General features: G+C 44.4%; 1 protein-coding gene across 2 annotated transcripts in view; it reads left to right on the top strand.

Annotated features, from left to right (window-relative positions):
- ENPP3 (ectonucleotide pyrophosphatase/phosphodiesterase 3) overlaps positions 1 to 20,526 on the top strand; it is a 759,459-nt gene that overhangs the window by 303,018 nt on the left and 435,915 nt on the right. For both annotated transcript variants that reach the window (XM_069606685.1, XM_069606686.1), the window contains exon 5: positions 3,055 to 3,115. In XM_069606685.1, the coding sequence (XP_069462786.1) occupies positions 3,055 to 3,115 (61 nt within the window). The remainder of the gene's footprint in view (positions 1 to 3,054; positions 3,116 to 20,526) is intronic.

Below are 20,526 nucleotides of genomic sequence, written 5' to 3'. Positions count from 1 at the left end.
ATATCCTTGCATGAGTTGTGGCAATTGCAATAACATTATCAAAGGACCTTACATATCGCATCCAAGAACAGCAGAAAAAATTCAACTTAAACATCATGCAACCTGTTTGTCAGAAAACGTCATCTATGCAATCAAATGCCCATGTGCCAAGTATTATGTCGGCGAGACCGTACGGAAAATACGAATACGCATTAATGAACATAAATCCTACATTCATATAAATAACCAAACATCAGCAGTGGCAAGACACTTTGCTCTGAATGGACACACAGTAGCACAATTGAGATTTGCAGTACTAGAAGTGATCCCTAACAAAGGACAGAGCACGAATATGAAAAAACTGAGAGCACAGAAAGAAGCACTATGGATTGAGAAGCTAGGGTCTCTGGCACCAGAAGGGATGAATGAGGAGTTTGATTTGAGTTGTTTTTTATGAAGGAATCTCATAATTTGTGTTTAGTCTCTACACTATATGTTTATCAGTATTTAGTTTTCGATGCAAGATTCATTGTAGTTTTAAGCCTTCACCAGTTAATATTGATATCAATCACTCACTTCTATACCGGTTCACTTTTTTCTAACATTTATAGTATGTTTTGAATTTTACATTTTTTATTTTTGTCTTACATTTCTTTAGTTACCATACAATTCACCAGTACTAATTTTTCAGTTTCTTTTTCTTATTTTTTACATTTCAATTTCTTCTAAACTTCGCCATTATTCTGATTTCCATCTTCAACATACTCAGGTGTACACTTTCAGGTTATCATTTCAGCAATCGCTCATTTTTAGATTCACCAGATTAACAATAGTAACTACGTACACCATTGTAAGATAGCCGCTTTGTTTATAACACACACAATGCAGTGCACACTCAAATAGATTAGCATTTCCTTGCTTTCCATGGCAACCCCCCACGACTAAGTCCTTTCCATTATGCATGCAAAGGTTTGCAGAGTTCAGCTGGTGTTCGAGTTTGCATGACTAAGCTCATTCCGTTCTGCACGCGAGTGGCTGCAGCAACCTGCCGCCGATCGGCGCAACGTGACACTAATTAGGTAAGACACCAAGCAGACACCACTTAGGCTATCCGCCGTTTAACTCACGTTCATTTTCTGACAGTCGACCATCTATTTTACAGACCTGTGAGCGTACTTAATTGACACGGACATGATCGTCTCAGTTCAAAGAAGCATTTATTTTTTCATAAACACGCGAACAGCAGGTCAGTCACCTGCTTTCATCTAATTACTTTTATTTTTACATTATAAATGTATATAATAGGCTTTTTGCACATGGACACATTTCTAAGTTTGTTTAATTTTTTTTATATTTTGTTTGTGTTTTCACAAAATGGTGAATCGTTTGATGATGATGAACTACACAAACATTTCCTTCAATGTCGCCTAATTGGTAACGTACATTTCTCAATGCTACTTGCATGTATCTGGACGATTTCCTTCACCGCATATATTGAATGTTCTTTTGCTGGAATACAAAAACTGTTTTATTATCTGCCAACTGTTGATAACATATCAACCATGTATATAGATTTGACCAAAAGGCAATCATTAGATTAATGTTCACAGGCCCCGAGTAAGGGTTTGTAACCCGAAATGCATAGGCCTTCAATGTGACATTCTCAGCCTTTAAACCACCATACCCATAGATGGTTAAAAGTTTATGAAACTAATAAGCAAAGAATAAAGAAGTATTTAATTTATGACTACAGCGAATTATTATTGAATCCATAGATATTTGAATTTAACCACTTCTAAGTGGTCCACGGGTGTGCAGCCCACACCGCTGGCCTCACGGCGAAGGTCTTTTTTCTCACGTTTTGTACAGTGCCAACCTTGGAGGCACTTTTCACAGTGGGTTTGCACCCCAAGATTTTGAAAAATTCTTTCTCCACGTGAACAAGATTATCTCAAAGTATTAAACGTAGTACAAAACTCGCCACCATCACAGCATTAGGGAAAACCCAGCCAGCCCATCCATGAAACCATGGGATGGCAGGCCAGAGCTGGATCAGATTCACCAGTATTTCAGAGTTCTGGAAGAGAACCTCAGACTTCCAAACCCTATGACATGTTGTCCCAGGACAGTCCTTACTCTTGGGAAGTAGGTTTGGGGATCCAGAAAGCCTGCTTTGGAAGTCAACTTTATTGAACAAAGTGTACTAATGTAGCTTCTCAAAGGCAACTATGAAGAAAGCAGTTTACTTTGATATGAAACTAAAAGTGGCGCGTGAGGCGATGTAGTCTACTGCCTGGAAAGAGGAAACCTGGACTAAAATCACAGCTTTTCTACTTGACCAAACTATCTGATCTATTCCAAATCACTTTCCATCCCTCTGCCTTAGTTTCCTTAAATGACAACATTGATATAATCTAGAAGTGATTCTTTTAGGTGTGCACTACTCTCTCATGGATAGTATAACACACTACATTATTGTAGCACTATATATAATAATATTTTACCATTCGTTCAGCATATGCTACAGAATTAAGTGTCTCCTATGTCACTCGTGGGTATATCAATTCTGAGCCTTGGTTCCCCAACCCCTTCTCAGAGATTAATAATTCTACAATGTTTGTTAGGTGGGTGTAAGGCATTACAATAAATGATCCAATGGCACAGCAGCCAAAGTAAATTAGAGCTATTGTGTCATTTAAATGTAAATAAATAAAGTTCAGGTTTCTAAATTGCTGTGCTCTTCTTTTTAGTTAGGAAAATTGCTTAACTTGTTGGGAAAAAATCAGAACCCCCCCACCCAATGTTATTAATTCAACTAACACCCTGCTTCCACTGCACTGTCAGGACTCATCGCTGACCGTTTGATTGGAGATCCACTTTTCTCATCCCTCTCCATCCCATCACATTCCTTTCACTGTCCTAGTTCACTCCCATCTTCCCTTGTTCCATCTACATGCTCTTGACATATGAAAGGGTGTGTTACAGTACACGCAATAACCACAGTGAATATATATGTTTTCTTTTGTATAGTTTTATAGTGATTGACGATTTGAACACGTTCTACTTTACTTTTAGGTGACACCTCCTGGGCGGAAGACAAATGTGAACCTGTCCCTGAACCTCAGTGTCCAAAAGGGTAGGTCTTTTCTTACTTTGTATTACCATGCTCATACACGTTTAAGTTTGCGTTCTCAGCGTAGGTTTGAAATACAACTCATGATTAAATATATACATTTATTTTCTGACATAGCACTTGTTAATGCTATTCTTTTGCAGCTCTGTAAACAGTAGGTAATATAATGACCATACAAACAGGACTACCTTTATTGACCTCGGAAGAATGTTGGATTTGAACCTATGACCTGCAGGTTGGACACTGCTAAAAGTGGAGTGTGTGTTAGTGACACAGCTATCTCACTAAATTATTTATGGAGTTTATGAAATATGTTGGTTTTACATTTGAAAAAGGAGATTCTCTTGATACAAAAAACATGGTATTAATGGCACTGCGTCAGACTATATGACTCTGGCATTAGAACTTTTGACTACAAATTGAAGAATGATGTCAGTTTCTGCTCTATTATAGTTAAGATAAAACCAATGTGCATTGGCTTTTTGCAAAATTCAATTGCATATAACGTTAGGCTCTCTGGATGGCTTTGGATGACATTTTTCATAACAAATGCCTGTCAAAAGCTCCTCCAAACTGGTAATGTATAGGAACATTCGTTCAATAGTTCAAAAGTTAATAAGAAAATGAAATGCTGTTTTCAGCCTACTCACAATTAAGTTTCCTATAGTCAAAAAAGTTCTTTCATTGAACACAAATGGCAAAAAATCACTAGACAAATTTGCACTAAATAAGAACAACTTGGGCACAAAGTGCTGCAGATGTGCCTTTTGTTTGTTTGGGGTAAAATCATGCAGTAATTCTGAAATAATTTGCGAGGGACATAATGGGGCTGTAAAAAAAAAAACATTATGCATCTTACCTGGTGATTTTCATCGGTAAGCCTTTTCAAAAATGAAAAATCGCCATTTATATTTCCTCAATGTGAGAAATTCCTGTAGTAATAGGAAATCCAAAAAAGAAAAGTGCTCAAATTTTATTTGGAGGAGGGAAATAGGTAATTTCATATCAGGTTAGAGGTGAAGAGGACTGCATGTTTAGTGGGAGAGGTAAGGGTGGGACGGTTAGACTGTTTATTCCAGACCATTTTCATTTTAGAGGGGGAATCCCGTGGGGGGATTCCTATGAAAATGTCGCAAGACATGCTTGGAAAAAAATGGCTCATTCAAATGAGCGGGAGAAAGATGGTAATAGGAGAGCGTCAGGGAGGATGTATACAGTGGGAGGGTCCTAAAAAGGAGGAGGGGGCACATGGAGAGTTGCAGTTAGGATGGACAAGTCTTTATACATTTTCAAGCGTTTTTCCATTCCTGCTGAGATGGGACAATGATGCATTGGCATGGCAATGATTACTGGTGACAGTTACACAGGAATAGAAAGCAACACAGGGCGACAGTGAAAATGAAATAGGAAGGAACAAAGGGGGCATGAGCCAAGGGCCACTGCTAAGGCCATGGCTGATGTAATCTGGTTAGTTAGTAGTCAAGGGATGGACCTCTGTCTTTTTTTCTAACAGGTGCAGCTGCCTATGTCCAAATCCAAAGGCCATGGTTAGTGCAATCAGCTTGTTACTAGGTGGGCGGGATCAGACTCAGCGATAGCCAGTTAGCTTCAGTCTTTTTTGATAATTGGGGCAACATGGCATATATATATGTTTCAAAGGGCCTCATTACGGGTCTGGCGGTAACCATGCCGGTAAAACCGACAGGTTGCCGCAGGACCCGCAATGAATTACCGGCACCTGACTTCCCGGTGCCACCTGGCTATTCCGAGTCCAGCGGCAGGGAAGTCAGGTGCCGGTAATTTTGTAATTCCCCATTCCCATTGAGTCCCATGGGACTCAATGGGAATGGTGAACACAGAAGCACTGGCACCATTAATAACGGTGCCGGTGCTTCCATGAAACTCTGCGGGCGGGTGCCATTCTGCCCGCCAGGTCTGACCCTTGCGGGCGGGACGGCACCCGCCTGCAGAGTCGTAGTGTGCCAGTCTGGAAAAAATGGGGTTTGTAGGCTTATCGGCACTGTTGTTTCCAGACCAGCTGTCATGCCTACACACTCATCACTCTCTCACCAGTCTCCTCCCTGCATTGCTCATGCCCCTTCCCTTTCATGTATACCTCGGCGGCGGCAGCGGCTCACCGGAAAATGGTTTGGCTCACCTGGCAATTCCGGTCTGTTACGGCCTTTTCTTCATTGGCACCTGCCATGGCGTCTTTCCCCAAGCCACTGGCATCGCACAAGAGCGTGGAATTCTCCACGTCACGTGACCAGGAAGAGATCCGTGTTTTCATCGCGGGTCACGTGACTCTCGCGTGCGGTTCCGCATTCTCGCATCATGTGATCCCATCTTGCATTCAAATAGAGCAAGAGAACGCGGAAGAAACGCTCCACAGCTGATTCTACGGGTCTCTGTTTGGCATTTGTGCATCTTGTTGAACTCTTGTTACTCTCGACCTTGGAACGCTTCACAGACTGCCTTTGGTTTTTTCCCTTGGATACTTCCACATCTCTCTGCCTTCTGGAACTCGACCTATTGCATCGTTACTCGGATTGGACTTGGATTTCCCTCGGATTGTTGTACTTCTGGCCCTCGACCTTGTTTGTGTATCAGACTACCTACAGATCAAGTCACGCTGTATTTACAACAACTCAGGTGTGTTATAGAGTGCCCTAAAGACTCCTACAGCCTGCTGCTGCCGCCTTCTCATTTGAAGAAAGCTGCCCTTCACGCAGAACCCCTCACACAATAGGTAAGCCTTGTTTTGCACCTCAGTTAACCGGTGCATTCGATTTAGCCTCTGCATATCACTTAACCAAATCTTTGCCTACAGTGGTCCAGGGGTTCTTCCGGCGTACCCGGTTCCAGGCTGACGACATTCTTCACCTGTGGCCTCAAAGATTGCACGAGTAGTGGTTTCACTTCTGCTCGTGTGGTGCTTGGGGACCGAGGTATTACAAATCTACAGGACCATCAAGTCATAACACCGGCACACTCGTAATGAGGCCCTTTTGGGGTGTGGGGTTATGGAATCCAGTATTATTTAAAAATATTTGATGTAGAAGGATGTGACCCCAACCCTCCAAAAAATAGAGATATCTCCCATGGTGCTTTGCAGGATAGAGGTATTTCAGAAATGAAAAAAGATGCCATCTTTTTTTTCTCCGATGTGAGTGATAACTACGGTTATAACCGCACCTACCCAAAAATAAAAAGCAGAAAAAGGTCATTTTGAGCAGGAAAAACAACTAAATGGTATCAGCCTAGAGGTGGGGTTGGGGAGGTGGGCAGAGGATACATGTACAATTTGGGAGTTGCAGGGGGGCCATGGACCAAGTTAAGAATCGGATGATGGGGAGGAAGGATAGCTCAGGGGTAACGTGTTTTGTCTTGGAAGAAAGGTAACGTGGCGCAACACAGGTTTGAATACCGATCCTGTGCTTGAAAACCACTCGCTGATATTAAGCATGTTATAAATTAACAATAAAATCAAATTTCCCGTAGCCGCGATTACTCGGCAGGATAGCTGTGCTACAGAAGAAAAGGTGAGTGAGAATGAAAGTGCGTCACATGGAAACGAGAAGTGGGAGGCAATGGGAGAAGGATGGTGAGGTGAAGAGGTTTGTGAGGGGAGTGGGCAGAGAAGGCACAGATGAGGGGGGCACTTGGTGAGGGCCTGCGAGGGCAGAGAAGCATTTTTCTTCCTGTTGTTTTTCCCAAAAACGGCAGGTATCTGTAGTACATAGTTATTATAACCGCGGTTATGGGGGAAAAGTAAAGAACTGAAATAAAATATATATATTTCTACTGCTACAGTCAGGTAGGCTAGAGACCTCGTAGTGTTTTAAACAATAGGGTGGGCACGGGCGAAGGCCAGGAGTGTTGTAAATTATACAGTGGGCACTGCCAAAGGCTGTGTCTAGTGGCCTGGTAATGTGGTAAAATATACAGTGGGCACGGCCCCAAAATTCAGTGCATTTGAAAAGTCATGACTGGCTTAACTTTGCGCTTTCCAGTTGCAAAGCCCATGAGCACATATATATTATAAAATAAGGGATTTGCAGTGATTTACAAAATGCACACACTCCTGGGACACCCAAGGAAACAGACATCTGTCCATGCCAACACGTATCAAAAATGCACACCCCCACAAACACAGCCTTGCAGTGCATGACAAAGAAAGGGACACATGAATACAACCATTTGTATTTAATCTTTTGTTTGGGGGCAGGAGCCCAGAGGCATCAGGGCGCACACCAACACACAAGACAACATACAAGAAAAGACCCAGAAGAAGGTCAAGTCAAGAGGGGAAGTCGATTATTCAAATAAAGATGTTTTTAAACGTTTCCGAAAAGAAAAAAATAGGCAAGGAATTACAAGCATGGGCAGCCGGTGCCGGGAAAGACCGGCCATTCCCACTCACACGCCTAACTCTGGGATAGACAAGGAGGTTGGTATTGCTAGAGCGCAGAGCTCTTTTAGGCTCGTATTGCACAAGGCTTTGTTTCAGGTAAGAACGAGCCCTACTAGAAAGGCACTTATGTTTCAAGGTATTTATCTTGAAGTGCATTCTGGCAGCTACAGGCAGCCAGTGCAGTAAATTCAGAAATATGAGCGCTGTTGGTGATGTTTTAAGCAATCCGGACTGCTTCCTTCTGCAGAACTTGGAGTTTATGAATGCTACCCTTGGCAGCACCACTCAAAAGTGCGTTACAATAATCAATCCTGGGCATAATCATGGCTCGAGCCAAAGTTTCACCGTTTTAATTAGAGACAAAAGGTTTACTTTGTCTCTGGAGTCTCAGATGGTACTGCGAACATTTAGTAATGCTATCGATGTGCACCTCAGCACCAAGGGAAGACTCAATATAAAAACCAAGTGTATTTACTTTATGCTGTACCGTAATACTACTGATCTCAATAATGAAATTGGAATATCTTTGGTCAAGCTTAGCTCTAGCCTGAATTTATCCAAAAACCATAAGTTCTGTTTTAGAACTATTCAAACACATCCAGTGTGAAGACATGCAGTGTATCATAGATACATAGATGGAAGTTAGCCTATCAGAATCTTTGGCATAATTATTTTTTATTTATTGTTTTTTTTTTAATGTGCCTATACAGCAAATGGTGTTTCAAGGCGCATCAAGACAAATGGAGGGGGGAACAGGGATGAAGAATACTAAAACAAAACGTTCCTAAAAGGTATGGAAACATTCAGATTGTGCAAGTTCTGAACACGAAGCAGGGGGTAAGGTGGAGGAGGGGAGTGAGGGTAAAGGAGGGACAGGTGTGAAGGAAAACAAAACCAAAATGTTCCTACTAATCCATCAGACATTTGAGTCGTGGAAGTGCTGAACATTCAATTCCATCAGCAGCTGAGTGTCGTCAGCATAGTTAGTAAACTGCACTCTTATTTGTCTAAGCAGGTCAAAAAGAGGCTTAATGTACACATTAAAGATAGCAGGTGACAAACATCCATCCTGGGGAACTCCACAGTATAGTGGGGGCCGGGTCCGAAGCAGCATCACCACAGTGTACCATAGATCTCCTGTTGTTTAAAAAGGAATGAATGCAACATACAGCATTCACTGAGCAGCCTCCCGTTGATGATATCATTATCAGGAGGCGCTCATGATATAAAAGGTCAAATGCTGCCGACAGATCTAATAACACTATCAACCCGGTCTTGCCTCTGTCATTATATCCAGCATGTGGGTCTGAAGATTTAATAACGTGCTCTCTGTGCCATACGGGTCTGGTCCAGGTGTTCTTGGACCACAGAAGAACACAAGGAGGTTGAGGGAGAAAATGGAGTCCCAAGCAAACCCTCACATTAAGGGCAGAACCCTTGTTACAACAACAATAAGGTTTGTGACTCCAAAGATTACCGCTTTCTTGGGGTAACGGGAAATACTATCTTACGTCCTCAAATCATATCAAATTCATCAAAGATGAAAGAAGACATTGTTGATAAATCTAAAACAATTGCATATTTAATTAGTATTATACACAAGGACATTTCACAAATTAAATGCATAAACATAACAAATACCCTCAAATAGAACTAATCGAAAGGTGTTCTTGGAACTGCATATTGTCAATTTTGACAATAGTTTTTAGGAGAAATTGGACATTCGTAATCAGTCTCAAATTAACAGCCTCTCTAGGATTTAAACCTGCTTTTTTTAAGGGAGCGCTCACTGTGACTTCCTTGATGGTATCTTGAACAGTTTTATGTGCAAAGGTAGCATTCACAAACCATGTGAAAAAGGGGCAAAGATTTTTACATTCCCCAAGATACGCTTGGACGGAATAATATAACCAAAGTAGGTATTAGGGCCCATTTTCCCAAGTATCTTTTCCATATCAACCACAGTAATGGATTTGAAGGAACAATTTGATTGTGTAGGGATTCCCTTAACTTCCAGTGGTTTGTGCTGTGTGTCTGTACAAAGGTCACTGATCATTGGTGTACAAGCTTTGCTAATTTTATCTGCAAAAGCCTGTTGAGGTCTGATACAATCTTCCTTAGTTGGAACGAAGGATTGTAGTTGGACCATAGGTTTCTCTATTTTCTTTAGGAATCAAAGAGCTTCCATTCCTCTGTGCCAATAATGGACATCCCCAAAATTCCCATCATGGAAGGCCATGTAGTGAACAGTCACCAACAGCAACGCAACTGCACACATCGGCACACAAACCACAAAGTCACCCACACCACCACATGATCCAGCATCAGCATCCACATGCACACCCGGCCTACATAGCATCACAAACATTACCAGTCGAATGCATGCTGCAACCTCAACAACAAACAATTGCGCACAATGCAGTGTGGCACAAATACAGTACAGTCCACAGAATTTGAAGACTTTCCAGTGCCGTTGCCAATACGCCACACTAGAGGACCAACAAAACACATTCGGCAACTTGTCATGCCGTGCATAAAGTGGAGTATACGCCATCCTCTGTTGGAACATCTGGCACCCAAAAGTGCACAATGACTGCCTGGAACACTGTGTTCCTGGAGCTAAGGATGCACACGCAATGGTTCACAGCCTGGTGAAGTGACACCAAGCACACAACAAAATGCTCTAGTTCCAGCATGTACATGTACAGAGTTGTGAGGAACAAACATCATCCCCAAATGGTGAGGTGGGGCACACGTGTGGGATGAGTGTGGATTCCAGAAGCATATCACCAAGGACAAGCCAGGGAATGTACAGAAGACATGAGGCCCTGTAACTGCAGGGCACAACAAGCTGTACGTCAGTAAGTATCAACTTATGCAACCACAGAGTACACACTGCTCATGATGCCACTACAATGCTGCCCTTGAGGGCACTGAAGGTGAGGGTTGGTGGAGAACTGAAAATGCTGATGTACACTGCATTCCAGAACTGCCGTGCATGAGGGATCAGGGTTAGAGGGCATCACCTGGAGCAATCCTGACACACCAGTAAGATCCATCCACTCATGGTAATGACTCCACCTCACCCACATGAGAATGTACTGCACCACACACACACACCGGATGACTCCACTCTGTAAGAGTGCACCTCTCACTTCTCTGAACCCAACAAGACAGTCCATGACCAAGACATCAGTAGTGTGAACATCAGTGCACCTACCTCAACAGTCGTAGGACACCACCCCAGACGACCTGTCATAAAGCTCCATGAGAAATCAAGCAGTAGATTGCAACAGGAATTATGTATGGACCACATGGAAAGACACCTCTCCACACACCGTGCATGCACCCACCACCCTGCGTAGCCACCCGGCATGCATGTTAGTGAAGTATCAAGTAGCCATATGTGCACATGAGCAGCAGCATGAGCAACAAACCCCATGCGCGACATGCAGACAATTCCATGGTGCAAGAGGCGACTGTACACTTTATTGCAAATCTCACACATCGCACAAGTGTATTGGTCATCAAGCATAACTCAGCATGCAGGCAAATCAGTCCGTTAATGCCACAGTACATGATCAAATCATAGCCTCCAAACAGCAGGTGAATGGCCGTCACTTCTCCGAAAAATCCACTTTCTGGGACAAATATTCTGCAGCGGCAACATAAAGCAACAATGTATCTGGGATAAGGAAAGGAATTGCACAATCAGAACTCTAATGGGACGTCTGACCCCACCCCTTCCCACAGCTTGCAGCAAGACACATGCATGCAGCCATGCTGGTAAAGAAGTGTGCTTACATCAGATGTAGAGGTCTTGAAGGATAGACTCATGACAACATCCCTCCCCTCTGCATGGGTCCGAAGCTAGCCCTGTAACACACACCAGAATATGTTCATGCAAGGGATCACAATGCACACAGGTTCTCATCGTGGGACACACGGGTACATGCATAGCTGCAACGTACCCCACAGGTACTCCGAATTTATGCTGGTGCTGAAACAGTCTGATGTCAATGCACACCCCTTCCAGACACTCTCTGGGCAAGAAATAGGTTGGACGGAACCATATCTGCACATACTCATAGGCAACCATACAACCATAACTCTACAGCACAACAAACCGCACGCACTTCACAACACCACAACAACGAAACAAACCACACATAGTCTCGCACAAAACCACATGGTGGCTGCCAAACGAAAAAAAAACTTACGCTCAGTGAACAGTTTCTCCGAACTGAAGCTGCCAACAGCACATCACAGCTATCTTGCTCTTTTTTCCACGCTCAGTCCTTCTAAATTACCTGCCTCCCTCCTTACTTTACAGATCCACCAGAGCGCCAAGAGAGCACACAGGTGCAACAGTGCGCGGTTTGAGAACCTTTGACGTAACAGACATACATATATGTAAGAAGGAAATCAACAAATAAAGCAGCCACATCCCTGCTGGTCTATAGGAATTCAAGTAGCAGCCCTGGAGTCCTTTGTACAGGAAAATCCCTGCTCCATTATTGGACTTTTGCATGGAGATCTGTTTGACTCAAGACTGCTACATGTGTCAACCTGCCATCGCCGTCCAGCCCTACCAGCATTCCCCTCACCTACTGCCCAGTAGAGACAACTTGTAAAAGAAACAGCAGGAGACACCACCGCCAGAAGAAAGAGTTGACCAAGTGAACTGCCCGAAAGAAGAATTCTGCATTGGAAAGAAGAAGCTGTCCGACCAACCTCTATTCCTGACAGGCATCCACCGACCTGCAGCAGCTCCAGCCAATCAAACCTGCACTCAGGAGCAGAGACCCCAGAGGACACATAAGCCTGCTTATTATTTATGTCCTAGACTGTGCTAAAGGTAGTGCTGTATATAATAGGGAAACCAGAAACAAAGCATTAAAGCTGGGACAGTGGATCTGGCACATGGAAAGACTCAACTGGGAAATGCAGAGAGGAACATTGGTGTGCAGTGCTTTGCACTCAGTCAAAGGCGGTATGAAATGTGGTAATGCAAATACGTAAGCGTGTGGGACTTTACTGATGACATAGTTGTCATTGAATTTGCACCAGTATTTATCTTTCACTTTAAACTAAGGAAATTCTTAAGATATATGTGTTATGCTGAAACTTGTCATTATCTCTGTGCCTTTTTATTGGGCCACTGTTGATCCTACGGGCGATTTTGCGCTATACAAAAACAATAATAGATAGATAGATCAATTATTTATTTATTTAGTATATTTAAAATTAGCCCTATCAATACAATTCCGAACTGAGCCTGTTCAATGGCAATAATCCCTACCTGGGCTAGGAAGGTTGTATGTTTTTTTCCTCCTCTGGTAGGGATTACCGGAGTACTCCCCACATTCATTTCCGGTGGAGGCATAGTCAATACAGACAGGATCAGGTGGCACTGTTCTGCCTAGGCGTATCCCCGGAACCCGCAAACAGCTCAGGTATACCTTTGGAGGTGTGTGCCCATCTCCCAGTAAACCTGCAGTTAGACTTATCCCATCGGCTTAGTTAGGGTGTCAATAATAGCGCCATCCTCCAACCAAAAACAAAAGGGTCACACCTTACAGAAAGGAAAGAAAAGGCAGAGAAAAGATTAATAAAAGGAAAACAGTGGGGAGAGGAAAGTAAGGGCACGGGGAAGGTAGGGGAGTGAGTGTGTGTAGAGCGCCCTCCCTACTCACTCATGTGGAACATGCTACCTTTGCAGTTCTGCTATGCTGGGGTCCTTTATTATTATTGTGATAGGCTTTTGCCATGTGGCTGGTCTATACTACTCTATGCTATTTTCATTATGCTTTGCCATGCTCTATAAAGGCTACACTTTTTATCTTTGGGATGGTACTTTATTTTGTGATTTTGAGGGGTGCTCCCCCTCATAGACCACAGTTTGGACGTTCACTTCATCCCTCACTTCATTTATACATAAACCTGTTCCACGCTTGTGTTTTTTTCCCTTAATTCTCCCTTACAACTTGTAAACATATAAATGAATTTCATAGTTTGGTTTTAATAATGTTTTGCTATTTTCTTTTTTTATTTATTTGTTTATTTACTTATTCACCCTTTCATTGGCCCTCATTACGACCCTGGCGGAGGTCCATGGTGCAATTTGCACCATGGACCATGGCGCAGAGCTGCCAACACCGCCATGGGGGTTGGCGGACTTACCGCCCCATTCCGAGGTTGGCGGGGCGGTAAGTCCCCAATCCCCATTTACCCTTCCCCATTCCCATTTTTGCCCCATAGGGTATAATGGGAGTGGGGAAGGCGTTAATTACGCCACCGTAAATTACGGTGGCGTAATTAACAACAAGTCCTGTAGCGCCATGGATTTTTCCGCCTGCAAAAAGCAGGCGTAAAAATCTCCATGGCGCTACGGAATGTCGTAGTCTGGCGGAGAGGTACGCCATGCATTACGCTGGCGTAAACCCCTCTCCGCCAGGGTCGTAATGAGGGCCATTGTGTTTTGGAGACATGGTGCCGTTTTTTATTAAATAAGCCTATTATGTTATGTTAAAGGATATTTATACTGCACACTATCACCACCGGAGTGGTTCCCTGGCGCCGTGGCAGATCTGAAAAGGAAGAGGGTAGGGTAAATTAGTGGGACTTAGCGGGAAAAAGCACAAGAGAGCTGTGATATGCTGTTGGCAGCGTCAGTTCGATTTACACCATTCGCTGAGCCTTGGTGCTATTTTTCTGTCGATAGTCATCATGTGCTGTTGTGCGAGACTATTTGTGGTTGTTTTTGTTGTAGCAGTGCAGTGAAGTGTGTGCCGTTTGTTGTGCAATATAGGTATGGTTGTGTTATGTTTAGCATTTGAGAGGTGTAAGCAGGGGGGTGAGATTTTTGTAGGTTGGTTAGTGGTAGTTCTTCATCGTGCCTACTCCTCTTTGGCCACCTGTGGTACGCCTCCCTGCCAGTGTTACATTTTGCGGTGTGCTGGGGGTGGGAGGGCGGTCTCCATCCTATATTCTATGCAGGATTGTGGGTTGACTGCAGGGCTATTTAGTGGTGATGCCTCCTCCACCCCCCTCCACCCTGTGTCTCCAATAACGGGTTTATACATCGCTTTGGCCCCTGGCATATTCTGGTGTGCCATCGCCTTCCTGGGTCCCTTTATGGGTGGGGAGGAGAGGGTGATGGGGTGTGGGATCACTTCCCTGTGCCCTTGAGCTACCTGGTCCCTGTGGCTCATGTGTTCGCATCGCCACTCTTTCCCCATCAACACTTTTGCCCTCTGTTTGTGGTTGAGCATAGGATACTCTCATCGCTCTCATTAACCTCCACTAAGGCCCTCCATGGGAACCTGGGTCTCCCTCCCACTCGGAGGTCTCTCCACCTCCCTGTGCTTTTTGTGGTAGGCTCTAGTCCTCTTGTCTTGGGATATGTGTGTTTATTCCACGCGGGTGTGAGTGTTGTTCATTCATTTTCGTCTGGTTCTGAGTTGAAGAGCAAGGTTTTTAGGAGTTTTCTGAATTTTAGATGGTTATTCATGTTTGGTATTTCTCTCTGGAGGGAGTTCTAACCTTTTGGGGATAGCCAGGAGAATGCTGACCCACCAAGTTGTTTCCTTGTGTACGGTTAAGGTTCCAGGCGGATGTCGATGCTGGATCAGAGAGTGTTCTGGTCGGCTGGTAAATTGTGATTTTCTTTTGTAGGATTTCTGCACCTTGGCCATGGATTGCTCTGGGCGTTATGCATATTGTTTTGAATGTGATTCCTTTTTTGACTGGCAGCCAGTGTAGCAGCTTTAGGGGAGGTGGTGTGGTGGAATGAGGTTGCAGGAAATAGGTATGTTTTGTCACTTTCCTGGAAAGTGGGGATGGATGGTGCAGTGTGGATGTGAAATGGTAGGGTGTTCCAGGCTCCGGGTAAATGCTTTTTGTGTGCATTTTAGTTTGCAGAGTGAAATGCATGTTGGCTGCCTTGTCTGGTGTTTGTGCAGGTGATGTGAATCAGATTGTTGTGGTGGTAAGATGGGGTTTTGAGGTGGATGGCTTTATATAGAAAATTCTCTGCTGTATGGGGAGTCAATGGAGTTGGGAAAGAGCTGGGATGATGTGTGATTGTTGGGACAGGTGCAGGATGAGTCTTGCCAGTGTGTTTTATTTGGCATTCCAAAGTTTAGGTGTGACTACTGAGAAGGCACATCCTCCAGTCTTGAAATGAGCCGCCTGAATCACATAAGCGTCTTGCAAATGTAGGGGACGCTGAGGAATGTATGAGCAAAATAAATGTCGGAGATATACTGCACCCATGCAAAAAAAGGCACAACGCTCTATGCATAAGACTTTGAATTGAACTCACTTCAAACTGGGAGCCAGTGTAGTGAATAAAGGACTGGAGTGATGTGGGCTCTGAAAGGAGTTCCTGTGGCTACCCGGGCAGCTGGGTTCTTTACGATTTGAAGATGATTGAGTAAGTACTCTGGCTGAGCCAAATATAACGAGTTGCAGTAATCATTGGTTCTAAGAACCAAAGACGAAGCGGAAGACACTGAAGAACTCTCTGAAGTATTTTAAGATGGAAATGGCCAGATTACAAACTGCACTAATCTGGGTTGCATATGATAAGCATGAAGACAGCTTCACACTCAGATTCGTAACTACGGAAACGGGAGACAGAAAAGGGCAGATCATCAGAGGCCAAAAGTCGGGAGTCCTGAGTTAAACTACAGTAGGAGGTCTAATCACCATCACTTCTGTTTTGTCGCTATTCAGCTTAAGCCAATTATCACTCATCCAACATCCCACCGCCTCAAGACAGCCCCTCGGCTGAGCCGCAGTATCGTTGTTCAAAACATTTAGGTGAACAATGATCTGCGTGTCATCAGCGTAGGACTAGCAGCTAAGGCCGTGGGGGTTTGACTAGTGGCGGACTGTAGACGTTAAACAAAATCGAAGATAGGGCTGAGCCCTGAGGAACTCCACATGTCAAAGAGGCCAGAGTAAACTGATAGGGTGTCAGAGAGAGAGACTGAGTTTGATCTGTTAGGAAAGATTGTAGATGAGATGAGATGTGGTATTTCGTTTTGGTGGGGTTGAACTTGAGGAGGTGCTGCAGTTGGGGAAAAAGAATTTGAGGGTAGGAAGTTGTGTGGGGGATGAGATTTGTAAGGACATTTGCATGTCCTCCACGTCCACTCCTGTGCGCACTTTCACTACCGCACCGACGGAGGGTTCATCATTGCCATAACCCTCTACCCCTCCACTCCTCCCAGCACCGTTATGACTGACCCTCATCACCCTACTTTTCACCATACTGCAATGCCCCTGAGTAACCCATACCTCAATGACCCTGCCCTCTGGCTTCATCACTTTGCCACTAAACCCATTCCTAACCAACCTTGCACACTCCAAGTCAGGAATCTTAGACTTGGATCCAGACTTCCTCGTGCCCACTGCTCTCAGCACACTCACGTCACCACTACCTCACAGAAGTCACCGTCATCCCACAGCTCTATCGCTGCCAAAGAACTCAAGGGTGCCCTCATTAACGCCAGATCTATTACGGCCCACGCACTGGACATCTCTGACCTCATCACCACTCATAACCTCGATTTTGTGGCCATCACCGAAACATGGTTACACGCAGCGTCCGGCCCACTTCTCTCCCTCGCTATCCCCAACGGTTACTCTATCCTCAGAGCTGACCGACAATCAACATCCAAAGGAGGTGGAGTCGCATTCATACATAGAAATAACATCACACTTAGAATCATCCCCAACACAGAGCTCAGCTGCGCAGAATCCCTCTCCGTGAAACTCACCTTATCTCCAACCAACACTGCTACCCTCCACCTCATCTATAGACCCCCAGGACCACTCAGCTCCTTCATAGATGAGATCACAGCCATTCTGACTGTCAATACGAAACCCAACTCTCAGGTACTGCTTCTAGGTGACTTCAACCTTGGTTTACATGACACTAAGGATCACTTGGCCTCTGAATTCGCTATCACATTAGCTAACTTAGGACTCCAACAGCGCATTGACAAACCTACCCATATCAAAGGTAGAACGCTTGATTGGATCTATGATCTCAACTGCAACACTACCATAAGTTCCAACCACGCTTGTGCCTGGTCCGACCACCACATCATCATTTTCCACCTTCCAGCGACCAACCCTCTTACCGCTCCCACGATAGCTCCAGCCATTCCCACAAGGAACAAAAAAGACATCACCAGGGATAAACTTCTCCCACTCATCCTTCCTTTATTGAACAAATGTGTGTCACAACACAACGACCCTACAGTCTTAGTAGACATCTTCAATCAAACACTTCTCAAAGCCATTGATAATATAGCTCCGCTTAAATTACGGAAAGCTAAACAACAAGCCCATTTGAATTCCTGGTTCACCCCGCAGTTACGAGCCTTACGCAAAGAAAAACGCAAGGCTGAATCACTTTGGATGAGCCACCCTTGCGACCCTAACAAAGAACGCCTCATCATCTCCACCCATAACTACAAGGAAGCAATCCTACAGGCAAAAAAGGAGACTTACAACCAACGTATCACACAAGCAGAATCCAACACTAAGGAGCTGTTTAAAATCCTTAAAGAATTGGAAGCCCCCTCCCCCATCCCTGATACCTGCACTAAAGACAGCCAATGGTGCAATAACATCCAAAACGCTCTCCTCAACAAAATCACCACCCTGCAATCAAAAATTAACGCCAAACAAACTACTCTACTCACCAACCCCCCCATTAAACCCCCCACTACGCCAACGGCCTCCTCTACTCATACCCCTTTCAGCTTCACCCCTCTCACCATCCTCGAGGTCGAAAACATCATTCGCAACCTAAAACCCTCGAACTGTCAAGGTGACTCCTGCCCAGCACCTATCATTAAGGAAGCGGCACAGGACCTTGCTCCTTTTATAACCTCCTTCATCAACTCTTCATTCCTAACAGGAACGGTACCCAACAATTTAAAAGACGCTTGGGTTATCCCTCTCCTAAAAAAAACGAATCTGGACCCTGAAATACCAACTAACTACAGACCTATTACTACTGTACCTTTCTTACTTAAAATACTTGACAGAGCAGCATACCTGCAGATTCAGAACTACCTAGAAACTAATAACCTCCTCGGCTCAAGACAATCTGGCTTCAGACCCAAACATGGGACCGAAACAGCTCTTCTTGACCTCAAAACTCAAATTGAGGACCTTAAAGACAACGGTAAACTGGCCCTTCTTCTACTACTGGACTTATCCGCCGCTTTCGACTTGGTCAACCACCAAATACTATGTCGGCACCTAAAGTCCGCTGCTCACTTCTCTGACAATGCATCCAACTGGATCAGGTCATTCCTCGACAACAGGCACATGAGAGTTTTCTCACCTACCGCATCGGCCGACCCTACACCAGTCCCGTGTGGAGTCCCGCAAGGGTCCTGTGTCTCCCCTACTCTCTATAATGTCTTCACCAAACCACTATTTGATGTGCTTGACTATCTGGGCGTCACCTACACGAACTATGCCGATGACACCCAGATACTCATACCTATTACTGGTGACTACATTGTTGACTCCAAAGCCCTCAATGACATTTACCTTGTCATTCAAGCTTGGATGGCCCAGCACGAGTTGTGCCTCAATGATGACAAGACTGAGCTTCTCATCCTAGGCACGCAACAGAGACTTAACAAACTAAGTCCCCTCTTCGGCTCCTTTAACATTGACGGCAATCTAATTAAAGTATCTAAAGACACCAAAACTTTGGGTATTTACCTGGATGCCTCCTTGAATCTCACCCGACAAACCAATGCAGTGGCTGCTGCATCTGCCTACACCTGCAAATTGATCTCAGCCTGTCGCCCATTCCTTACCGCCCAGAATTGCATCACCTTGGCCAGGACCTTGGTCATGTCCAAACTGGACTATTGTAATGCACTGTACCAAGGCACTAACCAGAGTAACCTTAACAAATTACAGACTACCCAGAACAACGCCATTAGAGCGGCTCTCAATATCCCCCGATCTGCCCACATCTCAGAAACCAGAAAGAACCTCAACTGGCTCTCAGTCGCTCAAAGGATTTCACTGAAAGCACTCACCCTTACATACAAATGTGTTAACCACCAGGCCCCCACATATCTAGCCTCTCGATTCACTCAACATATTCCAACGCGAGTACTCAGATCCGCACAGTCCCACGGTCTCGAAATCCCCAGATTCAAGCTTCATACAGCTGGGGGTGCTAGCTTCCCTGTCCTGGCAGCCAAGCTTTGGAACACGGTACCACTTACCATCAGATCCTTACCATCACTTAACCTATTCAAACACAAAGCCAAACTCTGGCTAGTTACTTCTCATTGACAACTGCCCTCTGACCCTGACGGGCTAGCTGCGACTTAGCTTTGCTCTGCCCTGGCACCTTTGTGCCGCTTGTTGCCCTGTTTTGTAACGTCAACTGTATTTGGTAACGTCAATTGTATAATCTGTATATCTTTATATTGTATATATTGTATATGTTGTTCGCAATTTGTTGATACCAATGTGATGATATGTTCTACCTGTAACCTCTGGCAAGATATGCGCCCGGTTGCCTCAGGGCCTGGTTTGCGCTATATAAATAAAATAAACATAAACATACAAAAAAAAAAAAACATGTCATCTGCATATTGGTGGAAATGGACAGTGTTTTTTGCTAAGTGTCTGTCTGAGGGATTCTACATATAGGTGAAAGAGTAGCAGAGACAGGGGAGATCCTTGGAGAACCCCGTCCTTGAGTGGGGTAGGATCGGATCCAAAGGGGGCACAGCTACTCTTGTCCAAAGGGCTTGGCGTTCCCAGAATAACAGTTGAGTTTCTGGGGGAAAATGTTTGCTGTCACCATGGACTGTGTAGTTAATAGTCTAGTCGTTTTTTTTATGTTTGCTGTTGCTTGTGGTTATCCAATGCCCCCAGCAACACCATTACATGGAAGCAAAGCATTGATGCTTTAAGAAAGGCAATGAGACAGACATTT

The sequence above is a fragment of the Ambystoma mexicanum genome, chromosome 4p, assembly GCF_040938575.1.
Source record: "Ambystoma mexicanum isolate Mex_15411 chromosome 4p, UKY_AmexF1_1, whole genome shotgun sequence".
NCBI lineage: Eukaryota > Metazoa > Chordata > Amphibia > Caudata > Ambystomatidae > Ambystoma > Ambystoma mexicanum.
The sequence above is the reverse complement of the archived record's forward strand: the minus strand, read 5'-3'. Positions and strand labels throughout refer to the sequence as shown.